The following is a 22,807-nucleotide window of genomic DNA, read 5'->3' as shown; positions in this document are numbered from 1 at the left end:
AGATCCAATCCAGCAAATTTACAGGAATTATTTTTGGAGAACTTTAATCATTGGTTTAAATCTTAGCACCTTGTAATTGGGTCCATACAAGCTTGGAAGAAATCTGATGACTTCCTAGATCTGTTGTTCTGTCTGCAAGTATAGTATATAAAAGTACAATGTAACACTGAAAAATAAAACAGCATTTTTATTAACTGAGAGAGAAGTAAATATTTATACTATTAAGAGAGCAGAGGTCTTCTTTCCTTAATGATCTGTAAGAATGGAAATGTAGGAAGAGTGCGTGTGGGGAGGGGATCTAGTTTTCTTTTGAACTTCAAGACAGGCTGAAAGGGATTTGTCACGGAGTTCCTTGTGGAATGAATATAATTAACTACAACTGTGTGAACAGCAGAAATGTCAGGCCCTTTATGCACGTATTCTGCCTTGCAGCCAGCTTACCTTTCCTTTGAATTGACTTTCCTTTATGCATTGGTTTTTCTTTGCCCTTTCTGAAGCCACCATGGGGCAGAACAGAGAATCTACGCAGTTTCTAAGTGCTGGCAAAATATAACCTTTCCTGCTGTTTTACTTTTCCCCACAGAGCAAAACAACTAAACAGGAAGCGTAATGAGTTCTGTTGGTCCTTCCTGCATTTCCCAGCTCACCCAAAAGCGATTTTTTTCTTGCCACCATTTCTGAAGGATCACAGAGGCTTTGTTTGTTTATGTTTTTTTTAAAAACACTGCTTTGGTGCCCAGTATTTCTTTACCAAATATCAAGTCAGCAGAAGAGAGTTTTAAGTAGCTTTATTTGCAAAGAAAGAGTAGCCATTCCCACATGGGCAGACTCGGTTGAAACAGTATATCCACAGCATGTTTATTCCCTTCTTCTAAATTCGCCACACACTCTCTGTTCCCCCACTGGCTAAGGGTATTTAGAGTCACAACTTTCCGGTCCACCTATTTACGTTTTCCTCCTTAATATGTAACTCCCTCCCATATTCTTCCTGTATGTTCATTATAATACAGTTTGTTGTCAGAGCAGGAGGAGAAGTTAATATGCATTCGCCTATTAAACATGCTCAATATGTACAACCTGATAAAAGCCTTGCTCTTCAGCCTAGTCATCCAGCAGTCTTATCCTGTCCTGCCACAAGCAACCTCCCTTCTAACTCATCTCATTCCTAGTAGAAAACACATTTCTCGTTTATCACTTCTAGTCTAATACTGGAGCAAGTGACCTATCTAACACTAGAGCAAGGGTGGGGGGGGGAAGGGGAGTTTGCTGGAAAACAGCAAAGTGTGCTGGGTTTAATTTTTGCCCCTATTGGACTGGCAGGAGTACTTTAGATAAAAAGGACTCTGAAAATCAATAGTGTAGGCAAAAGGGGATCTGCTAGTGTGGTACATTTATTGTGTGTGGGGGGGACTAGAAGACTCTGCTCCTCCCCTATTATCTTTGTGATTTAGTTTGGTCCTACTGGTTGGAATTCTTGGTTTCAGTTTCTAATTCTTGTGGCTAATGCTAACGGTTGTAAGAAGTGCTTTCCTTGCACATAAATGTCTTCCTTGCTGTTATTGTGGACCAGCTTGTCTCTGCTGAATGGTCCTGAGAACTGTGTGACTACTCCGACCATATCTTTTGTATAAACAGAATAGCACAAAAAAAAACCATAACAAGGCAAACCATGCAGAGTCAAGCAGTAAGTGCACAAAAGTCCTCAGTCTTCAAACTTAACACAACACAGACACAAGCTTTGCTGGGTGTGTGACTATCTGGTACTTAACGGAGAATTTTTCTACTTGTCCTGTGGCAAACTAGAGGGCTGAGAATCAGGATATTTGATCCTTACCTATTTATGAGCTAATTAAAATGCATATCTTGTTTTCAAGGCTATAAGTGACCATCTATATAAAATAATTATATAATAGCTAACATGAAGCAGAAACTTAAGCATTAATTGGCATGTTATTGCACAAAGATGAGAAAGAATTGAATATAAAAAGTGTGATGTAAACAATGGTATTGATGTTGGTAACATTTTCTTGAAGGGAGAGTCAGGAAAACCAGGGGAACCAGGCTTGATGGTAAGTGCTAAAATCTTCAGTTTTCCTGGGACAATCTCCAAGAAATCTTGTATTTTCCTTTTCCTAATACATTGTTTTTGCTTCAATATACTGACCCCAGTTGTGAAACCTAGGGGAGTTACAAACTATATCATTTGGCAATCAATGAAGAAAAGTGACATCAGTATTCTGTTTCAATGTCCCTATTAAAAAGTTAAAAATTATCTTCCATTGCCAACAAAGAGAACACTGTACCCTATTTTTTCATGTATTTTTGGAAAGATTTAACATAAAGTAGCATGAACATTTTGGAAAGGTTTCAATATAAAGTAATAAATGCAAGCACAAAAATTAATTTTCTTTCAAAATATAATTGGTTGGATTCAAACTGTAGGGTCTACTGATGAAAGGAATTGTCCCATGGTTGATTGGAATTGTGCTCCTGGAATCTACTCTGTGGTTTGGATCTAACTCTATAGGCTAGATCCATAACAAATCTGCAATCACCCTTTCTGCTGCAGATCTCCTTCATATCATTTGTCATGGTTCTCTATTTCCCAGGAGAAGTCTTCTGTGGAAATCACTGGGCAGTAGTGAGAAGGGGAAGATGTGAAATTTAGCACTCTGTCACTGGAAAATTTAGCCGAGATCTAACAATGTATATCATCTTTTAGTTCTTTAGGAGGCGTGTGAGTAGGTCTTTACATTTGAGCTTCTGGTTTCAGGACTCATGTTTGTATTTCCAGTGTAAGCCTTACCCTAGCCCACCACACTCCAAAATTGTTTTTGGCTAAGAAGCTCAATGTTTTGTCATTTAAACTAGGCTATAAGAAAACATAGCAGTTGTTAAGCATGTTTATCATATTCAAGTCTACCAAAAGTTTAAAGGTCATTGACATCTAGTAACTTGGCTTCAAAATTGATAACCATCTTAGCTATGTTACTAAAAGTTTGAGTGGTAGAAATACTGCCAAACAACCCATGGCTAATGAAAAATATTATATCAAAACCTCTATCTTCTACTGATCTGAGAAAATTTCAGATTCCTTGCCCACAGTTGCAAGTTATGCTGAAACAATATACATACTCTTTGCCATTTAACAATCCAATTAAATTATCTCCTTTGGTGTATTAATAGCAACAATCCATTGTTCTCTGTGGGAGTCTGTTGAAAGGTGGAACAGTAGAGAAACTCATACCGAGATCATGAACAGATTGTCTGCAAAGGCTTCACCTGGCTTGAAATTCTACCCACCCCCACCCCAGTTCTAAGGGATACATCCTTTAATGAGAAAATGTATGCTCTTTAGCTAAATTCATCAGTATGCTAGAAATTTATAGGAGAAGGAATGCTTGTCAGTATTAACACATGTTGCAATGGATTTCCAGGAGAGGTTTTAATTTCAACTAATGTAACTTAACTTAGGAGCTGGAGACAATTGCTGTTCTGTGAAGTTATTCAGATAACATCAGGATTTGGCCAATTTTTTTTCTTGAAACCCTTTTAGATCACTTTTTGCTGTTTTAATGACCTCCAAGTTCATGCACAACTATTACTGATGTAAAAATAAATGCTCGTTGCACCACCAAATCAAGCAAAACATGCATGTAAAAGGCTTTGTATCCTGTAACTCCCTACATTATCCATTAGCAAGCAACAGAAAAGGTGGGAGAGACCTATCCTGACATACAGGTGATAAAATGTCAGACTGGGAGGGAACAGCCTTGGATATTTAAATCCCCAGTCAGCTCATTGAGGATCCATTATTGGATCTTTTGGGTTTATATGAAAGGATTTACAATATAAATCAGAGCTGCACCACTAGGGAAGAAGAGTTCTTTGCCCCCATCACATTTACTTGATTAAAACTGGACAACCTCCAGAAAAACCAGTGGAGGGAAGGGGTGAAGTTCAGTGGAATCTACCATTTGAAAAGTGGAGCAGGTGAGCTGAGAATAAGAAGCGTGGAAATGCAGAATGAATGCTCTTGTCACCTTTTCCAGTGGCAAGTTGCCCAAGCTAAAGAAGGCTGCAGATCTGAGAGTCTGGACATACTTCAGTACCACCAAATTGCTCCTTCAGCAATGGAGGAAGTTCAGAATTGAGGAAGATCATGGACTCAATTTGTGGATATGAAAGAGCTAGAGGCTGGGTAGAATAGAGCCAAAGCAGGAGGAAAGAAGAGTCTGCACTTTCTAGTGTGTAGCTAATGCTTAAGAGTGGGAAATGAGACTATTGTACTTTTTCAGGGGAAAAAAAGTTTCACTTTTCTTTACTGTGTGAAACATCAACTGATTTGGGTCCAGTTTAGGAAAGTTTGCACAATGGGGCATTTTTTAATTGGTCACTTAAACTTAAATTGGATTGATTATTATGCTAATTGAATTGTTTTCCCTTTTCAGGGACCTGAGGGGCCTCCAGGACAAAAGGTATAGTATAAACAACAGTGCTGTGAAAGTGATTATGCTGGCTGGTGCCAAATTGCAAGCCTTAGGAATGAAAAGAATTAGCTACTGTATACCACACTGAAGTAGCTGGTTTAGTCTGGGTGCTCTGTTTTCCCAAAATACAGCCACATAATGTGAGTTCCCTAATTTCCATCGCCACTACCGATCTTCCCTTCACGATGCCAAGTGAGACTGTTTTCAATCCATCTGCTGATCTAGCAGGTTAAAAGGTTACTATAATTTTCTTATTTGAGCACCAGTAAAATCATGAAACCAAACTTAAAACATTGTGGGAAGTGTGGCTACAGTTTCATATGAGAAATGTGTTCTTATTCAAGTAGATCACTCCCATATGATTTTCCCCCCACCCCACCGACTGACCAAGAGAAACAAAGGATTCTAGGTGTTTTTGATAAATGATGGTTGGTGGCCAGCTTGTATGTCTTCCTATTTCTACAGTAACCTGAGAGCTGACTTCCTATGAATGCTTCCAAAATTATTTACACTCATCAAGACTGACGGCTAAAGCTAGATTTAGAGAACCCACAATTTATTCACTGCACCATTAGGCAAATACTAAATACATCAGCAATAAAAAAATCTCTGGATGGCTTATTGCCAATGACTAACCAGCATCTTACTATCTCCAAGAAAAAGAAATTTACCCTAGCCAATGTGTTTTAAAATCAAATATTCTGGATAGGTGTTTCATAAAATGTGGTGCTCAAGAAAAAGGTCAAAGAAACTGTGAAGAATAATTAGCAGTATTAGCAGCGAGAAAGGCATTATTCTTGTCTTTCTAGTCACAGGCAAACTTCCAAATATTCTTTTGAGGTCATCATCCTTATAATGCAAATCAGTGTTTAGATGTAGGTTTATAATGGACATTAGGTGATTAGCAGTGTGTTTACTAATAGTGCAGGTTTTAAAGCTGTCCTTGATAGTGTAATTTTTTTCAGCGTTTCTGTGGTCTAAGCTTATCAAAATCTTGGCATTTAAGACTGGAATAATTTTGCAACATCTGCATAGTATTGCACTTACAGTACATCTATAGACTGCTTGGGGGGGGGGGGCTAGAGGGTTTCAAAAAGAATGTTGTCACATAACTCTTCCTGTTCCTCTTTTATTTAAAAGAAGGATGTATTTTAGAGCAGATGTTTAGTCACTTGTGGAACAATGTGAACAATTATTTGGAAATGAAAGATGTTGGCGAATCTCTCTGAAACTTGCTCACGTGCTGACTTATACTTCATGGCTGTTTTCTTCATATTTTAAGCTGTCACTGAACATTCATAAAGAGCATCACATAAGACTCCATAGAAATAGTTTGAAATTGTGTATAATAAGCTTTTTCCCACTGTTAATACCCTTCTCAATGACCTCTTTTTCTATAGATTTCTTAAAATGTCATTTAAAACTGGTGAACTGACAAAGTTACCACAGATTCCTATGTTTTCACAATTAGGCCGGGGGTGTTTTTCAGTTTAGATCTTCAAACCATCAAAGATGTCACTGTTGATAGGAATGAATCGCAGTAACTTCCTTCACAAAATTCCAAGTGATAAATGAAAGAGGGGTACTTCTGGGGTTGCCAACCTTCCAACTATCTCCAGACAACAGCGATCAGTTCCCCTGGAGACACTGGCAGCTGCAGAGGGTGTCTTCTATGACATCATATCCCTTCTGAGCTCCTTCTCCCCCTTAAACTTCGCCTTCCCGAGGTTCCAGGAAAATTTCTAAAAACTCTCCAACCTAGAATTGTTAACTCTAGGGCCCATTCCGCATGGCCAAAACAAAGCGGGGTGCAGCTGGGTACATGAGCCTTGTGCAGCCCTGGACTGTTCACACGCCTCCTTGTGGGTGGCCCCGAAGCTAACGTGGGCCACCAATGCATCTTCGCATGGAGGCGCGTCTCTTTTTTTTACCTTCCTCTCACTGAAGCGCAGCTACGCATGCAGGCACACATGCATCCCCAGAGCCTTGCTGACGCAAGAAGTGCCTGCGTGGCTTCACAGATGGGAGATGGGAGGTAAAAAAATGCAGCTTCATAACGCGCCTCCCACCAGGGGCCATTTGCTCAGCTGCGGGGCGCTTTAAAACAAAAGAATCACACAAATCGCGATTCTTGAAAAACCCAGGTGGGGGGAACACGGAGTGAACTCCCATTAGGAGTGGGATCCATGTGAAGTTACCCCCCCCCCAACCCAGGTTGTATCCCACCCTTAACCCATTTGTATTGGCCTATGTGAAATACTTACAAGCACCTAATGCTTTTAAGTGGTGTTGATTCTGTGAAATATTTAATGTTATATAGAAATCACAAAGGTTATGTAAATAGCAATAAACATGTAGGTTATTTTAGAACTGCAAATTGTAAGTTTGATAGTTTACAGAAAATTTTCAAATGTTGAATGAAGCAACATAGTTGTAACAGGTTATAAATTAAAGCATTGCTTTGATAATGAGTCCTTTGTTATCTGGTTGGCATATTTCACTAAGCCCAAGTCTATTGTTCTCTGCAGGGCTCTTTTGGTGCACCTGGTGTTCCAGGAATGGATGGACATCAGGTGAGTTCAAGATAAAATGTTTCATTCTGTGATTTATCTCAATAAAAACAACATTTTTTGCATATTTGGTTAATCAGATATTGTAAGCATTCAAATGAAAAATCCCGTGAACAGCAAGATAAATCATAAATTTGGATTCACCAGCAAATATTTTTGCATATAAAAATTAGATAAATGCTATGATGCCAAAACAAAAAAAGTGTAATAAAAACGGCGGCGGCCAGCACACTGCTACATGCACATAAATCTAACTGAAGTCACTGAGATTTAGGAACTTGGAAATTAGCCTTTCGATAAGCAATCTAGTAAGATGTGATTATGATGGAAATGAAAGTGAGCTGGAGAAGTAAACTAAATGTAACTGGGGAAAGAATAATCCTGGCTTAGGTTACCTGTGTAATGGTTTGGTGGCCTCACCAACACATTGTTTCATAGTCCACCATAGCTGACAGCCTGCATTCAACAGGGACCTCTTGCTAAAACAGCAGGGGTGTTTCTTGTCAACACTGGGGCTGTTGGCAGACCTGATTATAAACAATTCATCTGTGACACTAACTATGCATTTGTCATTCCCACGAACATTAGCAGACTCTTTAAAACATGCTGGGAATGCCATAATATAGCTTAGTCACTGCAGTTATACCCAACAAGCCACTGCACACAACAGTGTTAATTAACTAAATCTATAAGCTCTCATGCCAAAAAATGTTGAAGAGTAGATAAGTTGTTTTAAATAATTTCTGCTGAGATGTTTTGTTTGAAAAGGCCGTCTGTAGCACAAGCATTTACAGCGATTGGTATGTAATTTTTGGCTAAAAATGGGAAAATATTTTAATAGCTTGTCCCATAGGTGTAGTGCTTGTAAAATATGAGCACAGATTTGCTGTAATTTTAAGGAATGTGTTTCTTCAACTTTTTTTTTTTAGCAAGTTGGTGTAAAGACCTCACTTAGCATACTAGCAAATTCTTCCATTCTGTCTGGGGAAAACTTATCTTTGCATCCATTTTTTCTCTTCAAATTCTGTCAGGTGCACCATTACACATAGAAAAGCACAGAAGTCCACCTTAATCACATTGTTCTTTCCTTTTATTCCACCTTTCTTCCCTGCAACGTTCCAAACCTGGAGTCCCCATGCTGGCCAAAAGCCCTCTGGAAGAAGTGGGGTGGCATGGTAGCACCGTCACGTCCTGCTGCCTTGGGCTCTGGATGGAGTTGCCATTTTGGAAAGAAAAATAGGCTTGGATCCAACTCAGCTTTTCCGTGGGCAGAAGAATCTTTGCTTAGAGCAGAACTTTGTTACTACATCTGCCCTACCACTGTGGACCAAAATGCTCCCAGAAATGCTAATCTTTGGAGAAGTAGCATTTTGGGGGTCGAGGGGTTAGACTGCAGCGGGAAGAGGAAGGTGTGTTATGAGGGCAGAAATCCTTCCACCCATGGAAATGCTCGTTTGGATCCAGCCATAATCAATCATTGAAGAAAAAATATATATTATTTCAGAATTGATAGATGTACTTTCCAAAAACCTGATTATATTTAATACAGTTCAGAATAAATAAAATAGATGATAGAGCCATACAGAATATTTATAGTTCAAAGATATTTTATGTCTTTTTGTCTCAACTTTTTCCTGTTATTAATACCCTATAATATATTTTCCAGATTGTAATTCAAAAACTTTCTTTAATGGTTATTTACCTCCCATAAAGGTGTCAGTGCATTTTCATTTGTTTGGATAAGTTTGATTGAGAGAGAAAAAAAATAGATATGCATATTATCACATTACTGAAATAAATTCTGCTGCAAACGGAAAGATTTAGATGTATGAAAAACATTGCTTTTTTATAGCTTCAGCATAATTTTTCATAAAGACTTCTGTCCATTTTAATAGTAAATGAGTTCCTTGAGAGAGCGATGCGTATGTTTGCTTTATTTATTTCAAAAATTTCTCCTTCTCCTTCCACCAAACTGTAACGACCCAAAGGACCCCCAGAATATTATTTATATATATTTCTGCTTTAAAATCATATTGGCAAAAGCTAGTTGCCAAAAGCACTCCTATGGGTTGTAGGTAGCAGCATGTCAAAAGGTCAAAACTACTTTAACAAAAGCTAAGATCATGAGTTACTCCAGCATAACTTGGAGGCCTCATTTGAGTCACTAGAATGCTTGATTACCTCACCTTGCAAAGATACTGTTAACAAAGAATACGGATCAGATACTGTCATTTCCCTATCTCTTCTGGAAACCAAGTCATCAACAGATGGTTGCTTCTCTGCATCTCCTCTTCCCATTGTTATGAATTTTCCTAAAGCACCCACCTTTCCCCGGTCTAATGTCTCAGCCCAAAATCAGAGTTACTTTGCATAAAGCCATTCTGTGCTTCCTGACTTAATCTAGGACCAATTGACTCCCATTGTCCCGGGTTTAGCAGTAGACCAGCTGACTAATGACCTCAGCACCCCCCAAGCCCAGCATGGGAAATTCCAGAGAATTTAGAAAAAAAAGGAAAACTCACTAGCTCCCGCCTCTTCCTGGGCAAAAGGGTATAAAGGTTCAGTTTACCTGCAACATATTGGTCTTTGCCACATGTGCTCTTGCTGTGGTGTTGAGACATGGATTCGTCCTTCATTGGGTTCCTGTGCTGGCATGGAATTCCTGCCTTCTACTTCTACCCTCCTAAGAATCGTTAGGTAAAGTATTTCCCTGAAAACCCCCCTCCATTTCTATCTCCAATCTATATTTTTAACACCTTTCTATATCTTAGGAACTTGAATGTATGTGCCCTTGTGTCTTACTGGGTGTGTGTATTTTTAAACAAATTTATATAAAGCATTTAAATTCAATTTGGACTCTTGCTTCTCTGTGGAATATCCATTGCTAGAATTCCTTCCCCGTAGACACAGTCTAAAAGATCCCCTCTCGGCCCCTCTCGCTGCCAACGTGAGCGTTCATTCCCCTTTGCTACTTTTAAAATCCTATGTGTGCTGTTTACACTTTTAGCAGCTGGTGGAGAATCCCTTTAATAAAATCCTTACCCCTGTTAAGGCCGTAACAAAACCTTGACTATAAGGGTGACTTACACAATTCACAGAAATAGCAAAACCAAATAAATTTCATCATAGTAAAAATTTGTTAATGGCCACTATTAAGTACTAGTGTTTTAAAAACAGAATACATTTCTTCTGATGTAAACAGCTAATCAAACAATAATACCCTTGAGAACAATTTGAAACAAGTAATATGATAATGCAGTCAACCATCAATGCCATGTGGGACCATGTGGAGAAATTCAGTCACTTGTGGGCACAGCTACTGATAAGGCATCAGCTCCAAGAGTCATCTATTTAATGCCAGAGCAATGAGCACCTGGAGAAAGATCAATGTATTGTCGAAGGCTTTCACAGCCAGATTCAACTGGTTCTGGTGGGTTTTCTGGGTTATATGGCCATGGTCTTGTATGACCATGTGGGTTGTATGACCCCAGCCATACAACCCGGAAAACCCACCAGAACCAGTGGAAAAAGATCCTTCAATGAACATTTGAGCCGACAAACAGATGGGAAAAGATGCGTCTTTTCAAGGTCAAAGCTACATTTGAGTTTTGCCAAGAAAGAAACAAGAAGCCAGCAAAGTATATGTATTATAACAACTTCTGGTTACTGACCTTGTCGCCGTATTCTGGATTGGTTGAACCTCTATCTATACCCAAATTCCAGGAAGTGATACAGCCAGGATTCCAAATGACACAAATGAGGGCTTCATCTTGGATTCCGAATGACACAGATGAAGGTGCCATGAGTTGCAGATGTCACATCCATCTATAAGCAATATTGAATCTTATTGGAAGTCCAGCATGTGTATATACCTGTAACACACAGACTGAATACAACTTCCATGAAAATTTTAAACAGCATATCAACTGTTCCCCTCTCTTGTCTACATGCAGCCTCAGTTTACCATCACCAATCAATTCCTGTTACTGACTACAATAATCTGCTCAGAATATCCACAGCTGCAACCGATTTAGCTAAAAAGAAGGAATTGTTAGGGGCTGATGGCACCTCACATCTCCAAAACCATTTTTCTAGGGGTTTCCTGTACATACTGAATGACCCAGGGGACAAAATACAGCTCTGAGGGATTAGAATCTATAGCATATAGACCACACAGTAGAAAAAAACACTCCTAGCTACATTTTCTAGACCCATTCTGATACATAACCACTCTACCACTTAGGCATAGCACTTTCTAGTTCTATCAAGAGACCTCAAAAATATCATGTTGGTAGTATTGAAAGCTATTGAGAGGTGCAGAAGAGCCTATTTTTCACTTAGTGAAAGTAATTTATCAGCATGAGCAGAACATTATCCACTCAAAACCAGACTACAGAGTCGTAGTGAAACAGGTCAATATACATCATACAGGAATTCTTAGAATGGCTCATTACCATCTGTTCAAGTGCTTTCTCCAAAATAGGAGGGAAAGTGACTGGTCAGTAGTTAGATAAATCATTAGGGGTCAAGGAGTGGTTGTCTTTGGACATGACTAGGACTATTGCCTCTTTCAACTCTATGAAGTTGGATTTGACTGATCATTTCACTACAGCAAGAATTTATAAACAACAGCGATTCACAATATGGTTCTTCCCTTCTGTTCCAAGTCGACAATATGATTCTTAATTATCAGCACCTATAGCAGGTGAATGGTTTATAGGGTAAAACAGTCAATGTGGTGTAGTGGTTACAGTGTCAGACTAGGATCTAGAAGACCTAGGCTCAATTCCTCACTGTGCCATCAGTACTTGCTGTGTGACCTTGGGCCTGTGTCACACTGTCAGTGTAACCCACTGTGCAGGGTTGTCATGAGGAGAACAACGTAAGCAGCTTCACTGTGGGTAAAGGGAAGATGCAGTATATAAAGGAATAATCAGATCAGCATACCAACGTTTAGTCAGTACTGCAGTTTCTAAAACGCAAAATCAGAAGTGTTATTTGTTTCCAGTTACTGTTCTGAGAAGATTACTCTGTTTCTAGTTATTACAGTTTCAAAAGCATTCAGCAGTTTCTGTCTTGGAACTGAGTGTCAAGAAGCGTCCAGTCTCTTGCGTGCAATCAGCCACTACCAGTAGGCTACTCACATGTTATATAGATTACAACCAAAGAATCAGGGCCATAATTTATGCTGACACGGAAGAGTTAATAATGTGCTCACACAGGTGTTCTTCTTAAACATTCGCCTTCTGTGCCTGGCAGCTGCTCAGTATTTCTAGACAAAGTTTTGCTGCCAGAAGGTTAATCCTTCAGATAGGATAGGAAGCCAAGGTTCTGCCAGTCTTGTGAGATGCAGTGTATTGTTATGCAAGATGTGATGTCAAATGAATCTGGAATAACTTTACTGCCTGGCTTAATTCTCCCATTGTCCATTGCAGACGTCTGTTCCTCTGCAGTCTTAACCTACAGTTAAGGCCTTTTGAGGAATCACTGTTTATGGCTTCAAAAAACAGACATTATGAATTGAAAATGAAGGTTGTTGTGGGCTGCCTGCTAGCCATTCCAAGCTCTGCTGTTATTTGCTATAGGCAACAGAATGCAAATTGAAGTTCCTTGAGAAGACATATTGTTGAAAAGCCTAAACCTTTAAAGCTGAATCCCTCACGCTATTATTCTGCAAATGTCCTGTGTCTAGCAAGAGTCCATAGTTCATCATCACTTCTGTTGAGTGAACATATATGCAGCATACCAGTGGCAGACTTGCAGAGAGCCTAGCCTCATCATGATTTGGAATTTTTATAGCCATTTTCATATTGGCTAACAAAACCCATGATTGGTCAGGCTTAAACAGTTTGCACGTCTGACGAAGCGGCCTTAGAACTGTGAAACAAAAAGAAAACTGGATTGTCCCGTCCTAAACTATTCTACACTACTTCTGTTGGAAATATCAGCTTTCTTTGAAGAATTTATTGCAACAACATTCTTTTATAGGAAGAATTTTCTCCCAGTGCAGAATCTTGAATTCCTGTACACTTAGTTTTGAAGTGTTGCCTGTTACTGGACTTACCTGTTCTTCCTGTGGTATTTTGCGCTTGTTGTCAATTTTAGCTTAATCTTGTTTGCTGTTACTTTTTTGTATTTGTGTTGTGCTTTTGTATACTTATATCAGTCTACATGCAGTAGCCTATTGTGTGGTTGGTTTTTGTTTCCAGTATATTTGCCACTTTCCACCACACTTTCCTCTTTCGTTCCATACTACATAGAAACCAAGTTCACACTAAAATACATGGTGTCAGAGTGCCAATCCCCTCATTTCTACCTCTCCCTCCCCCATTTTTCCCCTGCTGTAGGCAGAGGCAGCGCACTCAAGGGGACATGTGGGGTCACATGTCCCTAGGTGCATGCCAGCTGGTCTCATGGGGAGTGGAGAATTGCCCCAACACCCCTCCTCTTGGGCCTGCCCCGCCAGGCTGCTCCTCAGAACATCTGCTGGCCAAAGGAGCAGAGTGGCTGGGCCACCACTGGGTGCCCCTGGTCCCGCCCCACCGGGCTGCTCCTTCAGCCAGCTGAGGCTAAGGTTAATGGGGCACAGGTGGAGGTGTTGCCCTGGGCACCTTTCCCCCCCTCCATGCCTCTGGCTCTAGGTTGGAAAATGCCTGGAGATTTGGGGAATGCAGCCTGAGATGGGTGGGTTTGGGGTAGGGAGGGACTTCAGTAAGTTATAATGCCATAGACTCTACCTTCCAAAACTGATCTCTGTCACCTGGAGATCAGTTGTAATCTCTGGAGATTTCCAGCTACCACCTGGAGGTAGGTAACTCTAGTGAGAGGCTGCCTGTCAAAACTGAATACCTGGCAACCCTCGGTTTTTACCACCTTTGGGTATGCTGAATCCCATATAGAGATCTTTAAAGTTGTTTCAGTGACAGTTAACACCTAGAATGACCCTAAGAGATGAAGAACTGACTAAAGCCCACTGTAACACTTTTGTATGGTTTGTTACTGATAAAATCTCTTTGACTAGTTCAGATTTAAATCATGGATGCTTTTCCTGGACTGAGATTGTCAGAAACACACATTTTCTATGAATCATTTCAGTTTAATTACTCTTACTGAAGTGGACATAGTGCTGTACGCAACACTGCAGGTTTTTTAAAAAACAATTTTCACCAGCAATAGGCAATGGGAGCAAGAAAACTGGACTCCTACTGGAAGGGAAATAATGTTATCAGTGTGATGGTGCCCCCATATCTCTGCCCCCCACTGGGTGCCAGGGACTGGCTATCAAAATTAATCATCTATCCTCTACTGAAAAAGCTTTCCCTTAATGGCCTAAGCAAATATTGGACAAAGTGTCAAATCTGTCATTTTGAAATGTTGAATGTGAAAGCAAACTTGGAGTTTATTTATTAGAATTAAAATGTATTTGTTTTTATGGCCATTAATTGTGTGTGTGTGTGCGCGTGTGTGTGTGCACTCTCGCTATTTTTGGAAACTATTGTCATATATGGAACTGGTCTGTAAAGAGCATAACTGTGCCTTTAAGCATACTTTCATTTTCTCTGCTCTGGCCTAGCATTTTTAGCTTCCTAACTGCAGTTAGCAGTATGCTCTATGGTTGATTGTCTGTCTATAAGTAGTAGCTGTTCTGTAGTAAAATTTGTAGACTTTTAATTTGATCTTAAGTAAAATTAGTTAAAACATGTTATCTTCGAGTGAAATCAACACTTAGCAGCTACGAATAGTGGTGTTACTTCTGCTGTTTCAGGCAAAATGATTTAATTTCCCTTGCAACAAACGTTGCCACATACTTTCCTTTTCGCTGCTCTGGCCTAGCATTTTTACTGTAGACTATGGCCCCTTCCGCACATGCAAAATAATGCGTTTTCAAACCACTTTCACAACTGTTTGCAAGTGGATTTTGCCATTCCGCACAGCTTCAAAGAGCATTGAAAGCAGTTTGAAAGTGCATTATTCTGCATGTGTGGAATGAGCCTATATAAACAAGTCAGGCCCCTTGGAAAGCCATTCTTTACATATGTGCTCCCCCTTGCCCCCATACTTCATTTCTTCAAAGTGTTAACAAACGTTGCCACAAATTTCCCTTGCAGCAAAATGTTTATTTCTTTTAAAACTGATGTTTTATGCATGTTGAATTTAACTATTTTTGCAAACTGCTATGTATCGTGGAAGTGGAGTATACATTTCTTAAATATGCTAATGTAGTTCAAGAAATATGATTTTTTGCATTGTAAAAATCATATAAATCACCAAAATATTTCCATTTGTTAAAATGTATCAGTGGATTTGGAGTGTGAAGATATTCAAATTTATTTTTACCCTTTCTTTCTGACTGTGCATGAATATTTATTTTTCAAATATTGTTCCACTCGATACAGTCCTTCCTTTTAGTTTTTAATAGAACGTCTCTGCGTGTGTATAAATTAGTCTACTTAAAATGTAGTTTATTAAATGTAAAAATCAAAAGAAAGAAAGACTGCTTATAGCTCACAAATTCTCAGACAGATTTTGTAGGTCAGCTGAGTATTGTTGAAAAGACTTCTCACTTGGTTAGCGGGCCAAGTCAAGTTCAATGGCAGGTGGGGAAGGGAGATGGAAAACAAATTGAAAAGTAACTTAACACTTTGAAGAAATGAAGTATGGGGGCAAGGGAGAGCACATATGTAAAGAATGGCTTTCCAAGGGGCCTGACTTGTTTATATAGTCTACAGTAAAATCAGGCTTGATTAAGTTGAGGAATATGTGAACTCCCAAGTTCCTCAGTCTCAAAATGGATTACTTTTTAGTGACTGAAACATATAGCTGTTCTGCCAGACCTTTCCTTTTCAGGGTTAGGATGATATAATCAGTTGCTAAAGAAAGGCTATGCATTTCATAGGCACTGTTGTGTTTTGAAAGATGTTGAGCTACCGTATATACTCGTGTATAAGCCGACCAGTGCCCAAACCTGGGAAAACTTATTGACTCGGGTATAAGCCGAGGGTGGGAAGCCGGGAGGCAGAGGGAGCTCCTTATTTGGGCAGTGACATCAGGGGGAGTCACTGCCCAAATAAGGAGCTCCCTCTGCCTGCTGGGTTTGACAAAGCCCAGCTAATGGCAGGCAGAGGGAGCTCCTTATCTGGGCAGTGACTCCCCCTGATGTCACTGCCCAAATAAGGAGCTCCCTCTGCCTGCCGCTAGCTGGGCTTTGTCAAACCCAGCTGGCAGGCAGAGGGAGTTCCTTATTTGGGCAGTGGCTCCCCCTGATGTCACTGCCCAAATAAGGAGCTGCCTCTGCCTTCTGGGGTTTGACCAAGCCCAGCCAGCCAGGGTGCCTCGGGGTTCTCCCTTGGGGTTCTCCCTCCAGAGGGCAGCAACAAGCAGCTTCCGGGCTGCAGGGAGGTTGTCCCGGCCCCACCCCAGCCTCCTTGTGATGGATAGAAAATGGTGACTGCCGTATAAGCCGAGGGGGCTTTTCTCAGCCTTTAAACAGGGCTGAAAACTCAGCTTATACGGGAGTATATACGGTAATAGTATATTGGGAGGGATTTTTCCTCTTTTTTTGAAAAAGTGAAGCAAGTGCATATGTGGTTTTGAAGCATTTGCCTTTTAGTCACAGTCAGAAGCTGGAATAGCAGAAGAGGGCAATAATATAGAAATCCCCCTGCAGGATTCTATCATTTTCATGCCTAATTAAAAAATGATGCTGTTGAGGCTAAAGATGTCTCCCATCCCATCGGGTACCTCCCCTGTAAAGCAGCTACATGCCTGGTCTAGAGACCTTCTGGTGCGCTAACTAAACATGCTTTCCGAGTGTATATATTTTGTCTTGACATCTGAATCAGGCTAAAGACTCTTGAGGAAGAGGAGGAGGATTCACTCCCTTCCATTCCTTTAGCAGAGACCATTTATACATGCATCACTTATCCTGTGGCTGTTTGCTTTGCAGTGAGGTTTTCCCAATTTTTTTTGTTTAGACTGGGATTCTCCTGCTGCAAAGTGTCTCTAGATTAACCCATCCACCATTTTTCCCAGGAAGCGAGTTTCAAAAGCAGCGTTTTCGTGCCGTTTTGAGGGGTTCGGCATGGCGCTGCTGCAATGCAGCAGCAGCAGCTGTGCGAATAGCACCCCAAGGACGGTGTTTTTACCATCCCTAGGGTGCTGTTTTCTGCCCATGCAGAAACAGCCAGTATGGTGAACTGAAACATAACCAAGGTCTAAAAATCTGTGATTCAGTAATGGCATCAAAGATACAAAGATGACATGATAGTGCCCCCAGAATGGGATACCTCCACCATTCCCTCAGTTCAAGAGCCAGGGCATGAGGAACAGAAGTCTCCCCCTCACCCATCCACCTCCACAGTCCTGATGAAGATCAGGCCCACGGCTTTATGAACAGAGGACATTTCATCCCTAAAATGGCAGAGACATCCCCATGGCAGATATACAGAGATGCTGTCACTTTTAGATTGTGCTTTCAGGGAACTCTAACAATTCCTCTCATTTCCTGTCACATTTTTTACTAAAATAGTGTATAGTGTAGTTTTCCTGTAGTTTATATTTTTGATGCTCTCAAATGGTTACAGAATATTCCTCACAGTGCTTAATGTTAAAATTTTTAAAAAATTTCTGGATAAAATACAAATGCTAATGAGACATTCTTTCTAGAGAAAATTCTAGCAAGTATTTTAACTCATTTATTTTCTCCCCCATCTTAATGCTAAAATCGTCTGCTGGGATCAATTCACTTGTAATAATGCAGAGTTCGTAAAATGAAGTAGAAAAAAAAGTACCACCTATCTTCCTCAGTTTAAAATGTTATTTTGTAATTCCACTAAATGTTTTTCTTTGATATGATCTTTCTTTTAATGCATTGAGAGTCTCCTGCTGTTTTCAAAACAAAAAACAATTTTGAACAACTGTGGCTAGATCTTGGACTCCAGTTCTCGCCATTCAGCTCAGAGTGACATTGTTCTGACTATGCACCTACAGGCTGGAATATAAAAATAATTTGACCTGATATTATCTATCCGTCAGGTCCTCCTGTAAAACAGAAAAAAGACTTGGCTCCTTTGCAATGTCTGTTTTACAATCTTGATATGAGAAGGTTTGCTGGTATTTGCTCAGACTAGATCTTCTCATGTAAACAAGTGACTGGGTTTTTGTAACCTTTATGTCTACTTTGTGTCTAAAATTGTGCATTGAAACAATTCAGATGCATGGGTGGGGACAGGGAATCCAAAAAAAGAATTCCCTATTTTGGCAAAAAGTTAATGAAACCATGTCTGTGTATTACAGTAATGAAATATCTAATGCTGCTGTAACTATACTGCAATAAATTGGTTGGCTTTCAAACAGTAACAAGATGTGTGTGTGTGTGCGCCCGCGCGCGCGTGTATGTGTTTTTTTCTACCACAGACTTATTACTGTAATGGGTTTTGGTTCAGCCTTCCCTTTGTGACTATGCCATTGCTGATCCTGTGAATTCCTGTTTGGCAGAGAGATAACTGGTGATCAGTACAGTCTGTGCAGAGGTGCTATGTGGGTAGCAGGGATCATATACTGAATTGCTGAATTTATTTATTTATTAAATTTGTAGGCCGCCTCAATTGGAGTAACCCTTTATGTTGATGCACCTTTAAATTACATTTGAAATTTTACAAGTGGGTGCTGATTGTATCTACCTTTTTGGTGTCAGACCCACATATACCTGTGAGTTCCATTGGTTCAAGGCCAAACCAGATGTGCATTGAGAGCTCCATTTCTCCCAGTCCCAACCAGAGCTCTTTTCTAGGTTTTGAAAGGCCCTGGGCAGAATTCCTACAGTCCCTCTCTCTTCTACCTGGCACAAGTTTCCCACACATGCCCTCTTTCCCTTTCCCCCATCCATATGCCTCCACCTGCCTGTGTGCCCTTCCCCTGCTTGCTTTTGAATCTCTCATGGCCCAGGCTCACCACTGCCTGCCTCTGTTTACCTCGTGGCCCTGGACACTGAGTGTAGCTGGAGATGGTGGAAAACTCCAAATAAGTGAGTTGGGAGGGTTGACAGGAATGGGCCCTGCCAGAGGCCCTGGCAGTTGCCCCATTTCCAGTTATACTGATGCTGACCATGTTCTCAGCAGTTGTAAGATTGTAAGCAGTTGTATGCAGTGTCTTGATTAAGATCAAGCGGAGTGTAAAGGGCGTGGATTACATGAGCTACCATTTCTGAAGTGGGGAAAGGCCCCTTGTGGTCTGTGGCAATTTTTTCTGAGTTTGTTTATCACATGTTATCGGCTATTATCATTTTTCCTTTATGTCATTTCAGGGTGAACCTGGTGTAATGGGAGAGAGAGGACTTCCTGGGCTTAAGGTTAGTGGAGAAAATTCTGATTAGTTTTCCTATTTCTGTATATAAAATGATGTCTTTTATCTCTGTTTCCTTATAACAACCCTTGCATGGCAGTCTACACTGCCTACTGAGCTTCATATTTGAATTTAAGGAACTGAACCCAGTCTGCAGCATCCACACCCGACTCAGCTCACTATTCTATCCTATATTATATGCTGTCTGGGTTGGGTCAAAATGTGTCCTTACACATGTATAAGACATCTGTTCATACAAGAACTACTTTGCACCTTGAACCAGAGGATTAGTATAATACTCTAAGTTGGCAGGAGTACCTTGCAAGGACTAAAACAAAATTGGAGTTTAGTTTGACCAAGAAAAGTGGCCTTGTGCATTCTTCTGCTACCTGTGCGCAATTTTAGTTAATGGCTTGACTTGACCTTGTCTGATTAAGTCAGCTGTGCCAATATTTCTCAGATACACATCTGTCTCTTAACTGAATATGTGTGTCCTATTGCTATTGACTGCTAATCGGGAAAAATATTAAAAGTACTAGGTTGCTCTCTGTCCATCAGGAAAGAACATAGGCCTTTGGGGAACTGTCATTTTTCACTTCAGAATCTAAATGATAATGCTTAATGCTTAATTAGTTTCCACAGCAGTGTATTTTAAGATTGCCAAGAAGTCAATAGCCATCAAACGGGATTTGAATGAGATAAAGTAACTAAGCTAGTGCAAGATGAACTGTCAGAGTTGTGTTCCAATAATGAAAAGTTGTTTATTAATGGGCTAGTCATCCAAACTTTCTGAGGATCCTGAGTCATGTGCCAGACTGCTTCACTCGCCAATCACAGACCAAGATTTTTTTACAGCCCACTCCAGAGTGAGCTGGCGGGCAGGTTGATGATGCTCCAGCACTGCCCCACCCTCTTCAAGGGTTTACCTGCAGTGCGGAAAGTCCAAAAGAAATAAAAAATATAAAAAATCCTCCATGAATCCTTCATAGGGGATAACGGAGATAGCCGACCCAAAAACATGGTGTATCTCCAACCCCAGCTCTGCCAGCGCACAGGGGCTGAGCAGAAAGTGGAAGCTGACTAAGGTCATCTCCATCCCACAGCCTGCCCCCACAACACACCTGGCCACTGAGCTTTTTGTGCCAGCAGGCCTAGAGACAAGCAGTGGCTTCCAAGTTGAGTGCAGCAGAGCTGCGTCATGCCTGGCTGCTCAGGTAAGTTGCCTCTCCACTGGTGCATTTGCCCCTTGCAACAGCAGGGACCCACACCAGCCTAGGGATGCACTGGCTCCAGAGATGGATCCGCCTGCCCCCCCCCTCTAGATTGGACTGTAATTATCTCAGTTTAAACATTTGAAAAATAAGGTTAAGATGTTTATTATCAGAACTGTAAATAGAGGGAGTGTGCAGAGGTGGAAATTCAAGTCCCAAGGCACCCAGTATTCAAGCAAACAGTTCTAAAATGATTTCTGAATTCATGCCTCATCGGGTATATAGGGTGAATGCTTGTAAGGACTTTGCATGCTGGTCTGGATCGTTCTTACTTGCGTTTGTTGTACGGGTGCACAGAGCCTAATTTGCTTACCAACCATGACCCTGAGGTCATGAAGGAATTGGGAAGGGAGGGCAGGAGGTCGATGGGGCCAGTCTTCCTTTTCTTCTTCTGCTATGCATATTGACACATTGGCTATGCATATTAACACATTAACAGGGCTAGAGAAACAGATAAGAAAAGACAGGGTCAGAAAAACCAGACCGTTTGTTAAAGAACTGACCCTGCCAGTATGAAGTATTGAAGGATACAAGTTCCAGTAACAATGTCAACAAAAGGAGATGTAAAGATATAGTTTTGATTTCTCCATATATTTATATACTGCAACAGAGTACTATTGCTTCATGATTTGTAAGTCATCTTGAGCCAGGAGGAAAGGTGGAATATAAATATTTTAATAAATAAATATATGAAAATGTACACAGCACTTGTCAAAGAATGTGATGCTCAAAGAAGGATGTCTCTTTCTGCTTCAAAAGACAGCAGTGCCTTCTCCTAGTAGTGTTTTATGCTACAAGGAGCTCCCAAGCCAAGAGGTCCATGTTGCACAGAACTGTATGTTCAGTCATTAAAGCTATGTTCGTATGGCATAGTGTTAACTGGATATTTGCAGTTCTGACGGTCGACACCCATAGTAGCATGTCAGTAGCAACCACTTTGATTAATTTTTCATTGAGAACCAAGTTGCTGGAACTAATAGTATCCACCATAATATCCTTTTTCAGGTCTGCCAACTATAGTAGGCAATGAATATGGCAACATGACATCAATCCCGGTCCTACATATGGTACACTAAAATTTTTGGTTAATTGCTGAATTGTAATTAATGAAATTCATAGTTATTCAGAGTGATGTTGTGTAGTAAAAAATGTGTAATAAAAATCTGCAGTGTATTTCTTTAGAATTATTTTAATGGTGTTCTTATAAGCAGAATTTTCAAAGCCATCTGGTCTTTGGAAGCATTAATAACCCTCCTCTTTTGTTTCTTTCAATCAGGGTGACCCTGGACATCGTGGAGAAAGGGTGAGCCTAACACTAGCTTTAAAAACAAATCAAAACTAATAAAACAAACAAACAGCAAACCAAGAAGGGCTTGACACCACTCTGAAAACTGATTTTAAATATTCTAAAGCAGCAATCAGAGTAGTTTTACACATTCCTTGGATCATATCTGAGACTTAAATTTTAATTTTTAAAATTCCGCTATACTTCATCACAAAAATGCTGAAGGCTTAGAAAGAAAGAGGGAAGAAACAAACCTTGCTGTTGTAATTTGGCACTTAATAGTGCAATCCTAGTTTAGCGGGCGTTCTTCAGATTGCATTATAAAGCATGCATATAGCTTCAGCACTGTAGCCCAACATATAATCTATCATATAATGGAGTATGGGGCTTCAGAAAATGCCAATTCAGATGTCTTGTACTTGGCCCATTCTTGAAAAGAGGGTAGTCAGTTGCAGAGAGTCGGTGAGAGTAGTCCATTGCAGAAACCAGAAGAGTTGAAATTGCATTTTGATGGAAGCACGAAAGACGAAAAACCTGCATTCCTATCTCTCCAGAAGGCTTCAACATAAAATAACAGATGGTTATGTTATTCAGCTTGTCTTTGGGACAGATATCTGTCAAAGAAATGAGAACAAAATCTGTGTAAATACTACTGCTTAAGAATTGTACTTCAGAGCAAATGGAGACGGCTTGAACGGGCCCCAAGATATTAGTATACTACCCTCAGGATAATATTAACAGAAGTAATGTTCGGATACTGCAAAAAGTTATTGTTTTATTAACGTTTTCCATTTTATAGTAGCATGTGCTACAGAGTTAAGCTAATGCTGAGGTCAAGGTTTCCATTCA

General features: G+C 40.3%; 1 protein-coding gene across 17 annotated transcripts in view; it reads left to right on the top strand.

Annotated features, from left to right (window-relative positions):
* The window catches only part of COL25A1 (collagen type XXV alpha 1 chain), a 312,924-nt gene that overhangs the window by 229,573 nt on the left and 60,544 nt on the right, over positions 1-22,807 (top strand). For all 17 annotated transcript variants that reach the window (XM_048509064.1, XM_048509068.1, XM_048509069.1 and 14 more), the window contains 5 exons: positions 2,034-2,069; positions 4,452-4,478; positions 7,019-7,063; positions 19,365-19,409; positions 21,950-21,976. In XM_048509064.1, the coding sequence (XP_048365021.1) occupies positions 2,034-2,069; positions 4,452-4,478; positions 7,019-7,063; positions 19,365-19,409; positions 21,950-21,976 (180 nt within the window). The remainder of the gene's footprint in view (positions 1-2,033; positions 2,070-4,451; positions 4,479-7,018; positions 7,064-19,364; positions 19,410-21,949; positions 21,977-22,807) is intronic.

This window comes from Sphaerodactylus townsendi, linkage group LG10, assembly GCF_021028975.2.
Source record: "Sphaerodactylus townsendi isolate TG3544 linkage group LG10, MPM_Stown_v2.3, whole genome shotgun sequence".
In the NCBI taxonomy this organism is placed as follows: domain Eukaryota; kingdom Metazoa; phylum Chordata; class Lepidosauria; order Squamata; family Sphaerodactylidae; genus Sphaerodactylus; species Sphaerodactylus townsendi.
Note: the sequence above shows the minus strand (reverse complement) of the source record. Positions and strands in the feature narration are given on the sequence as shown.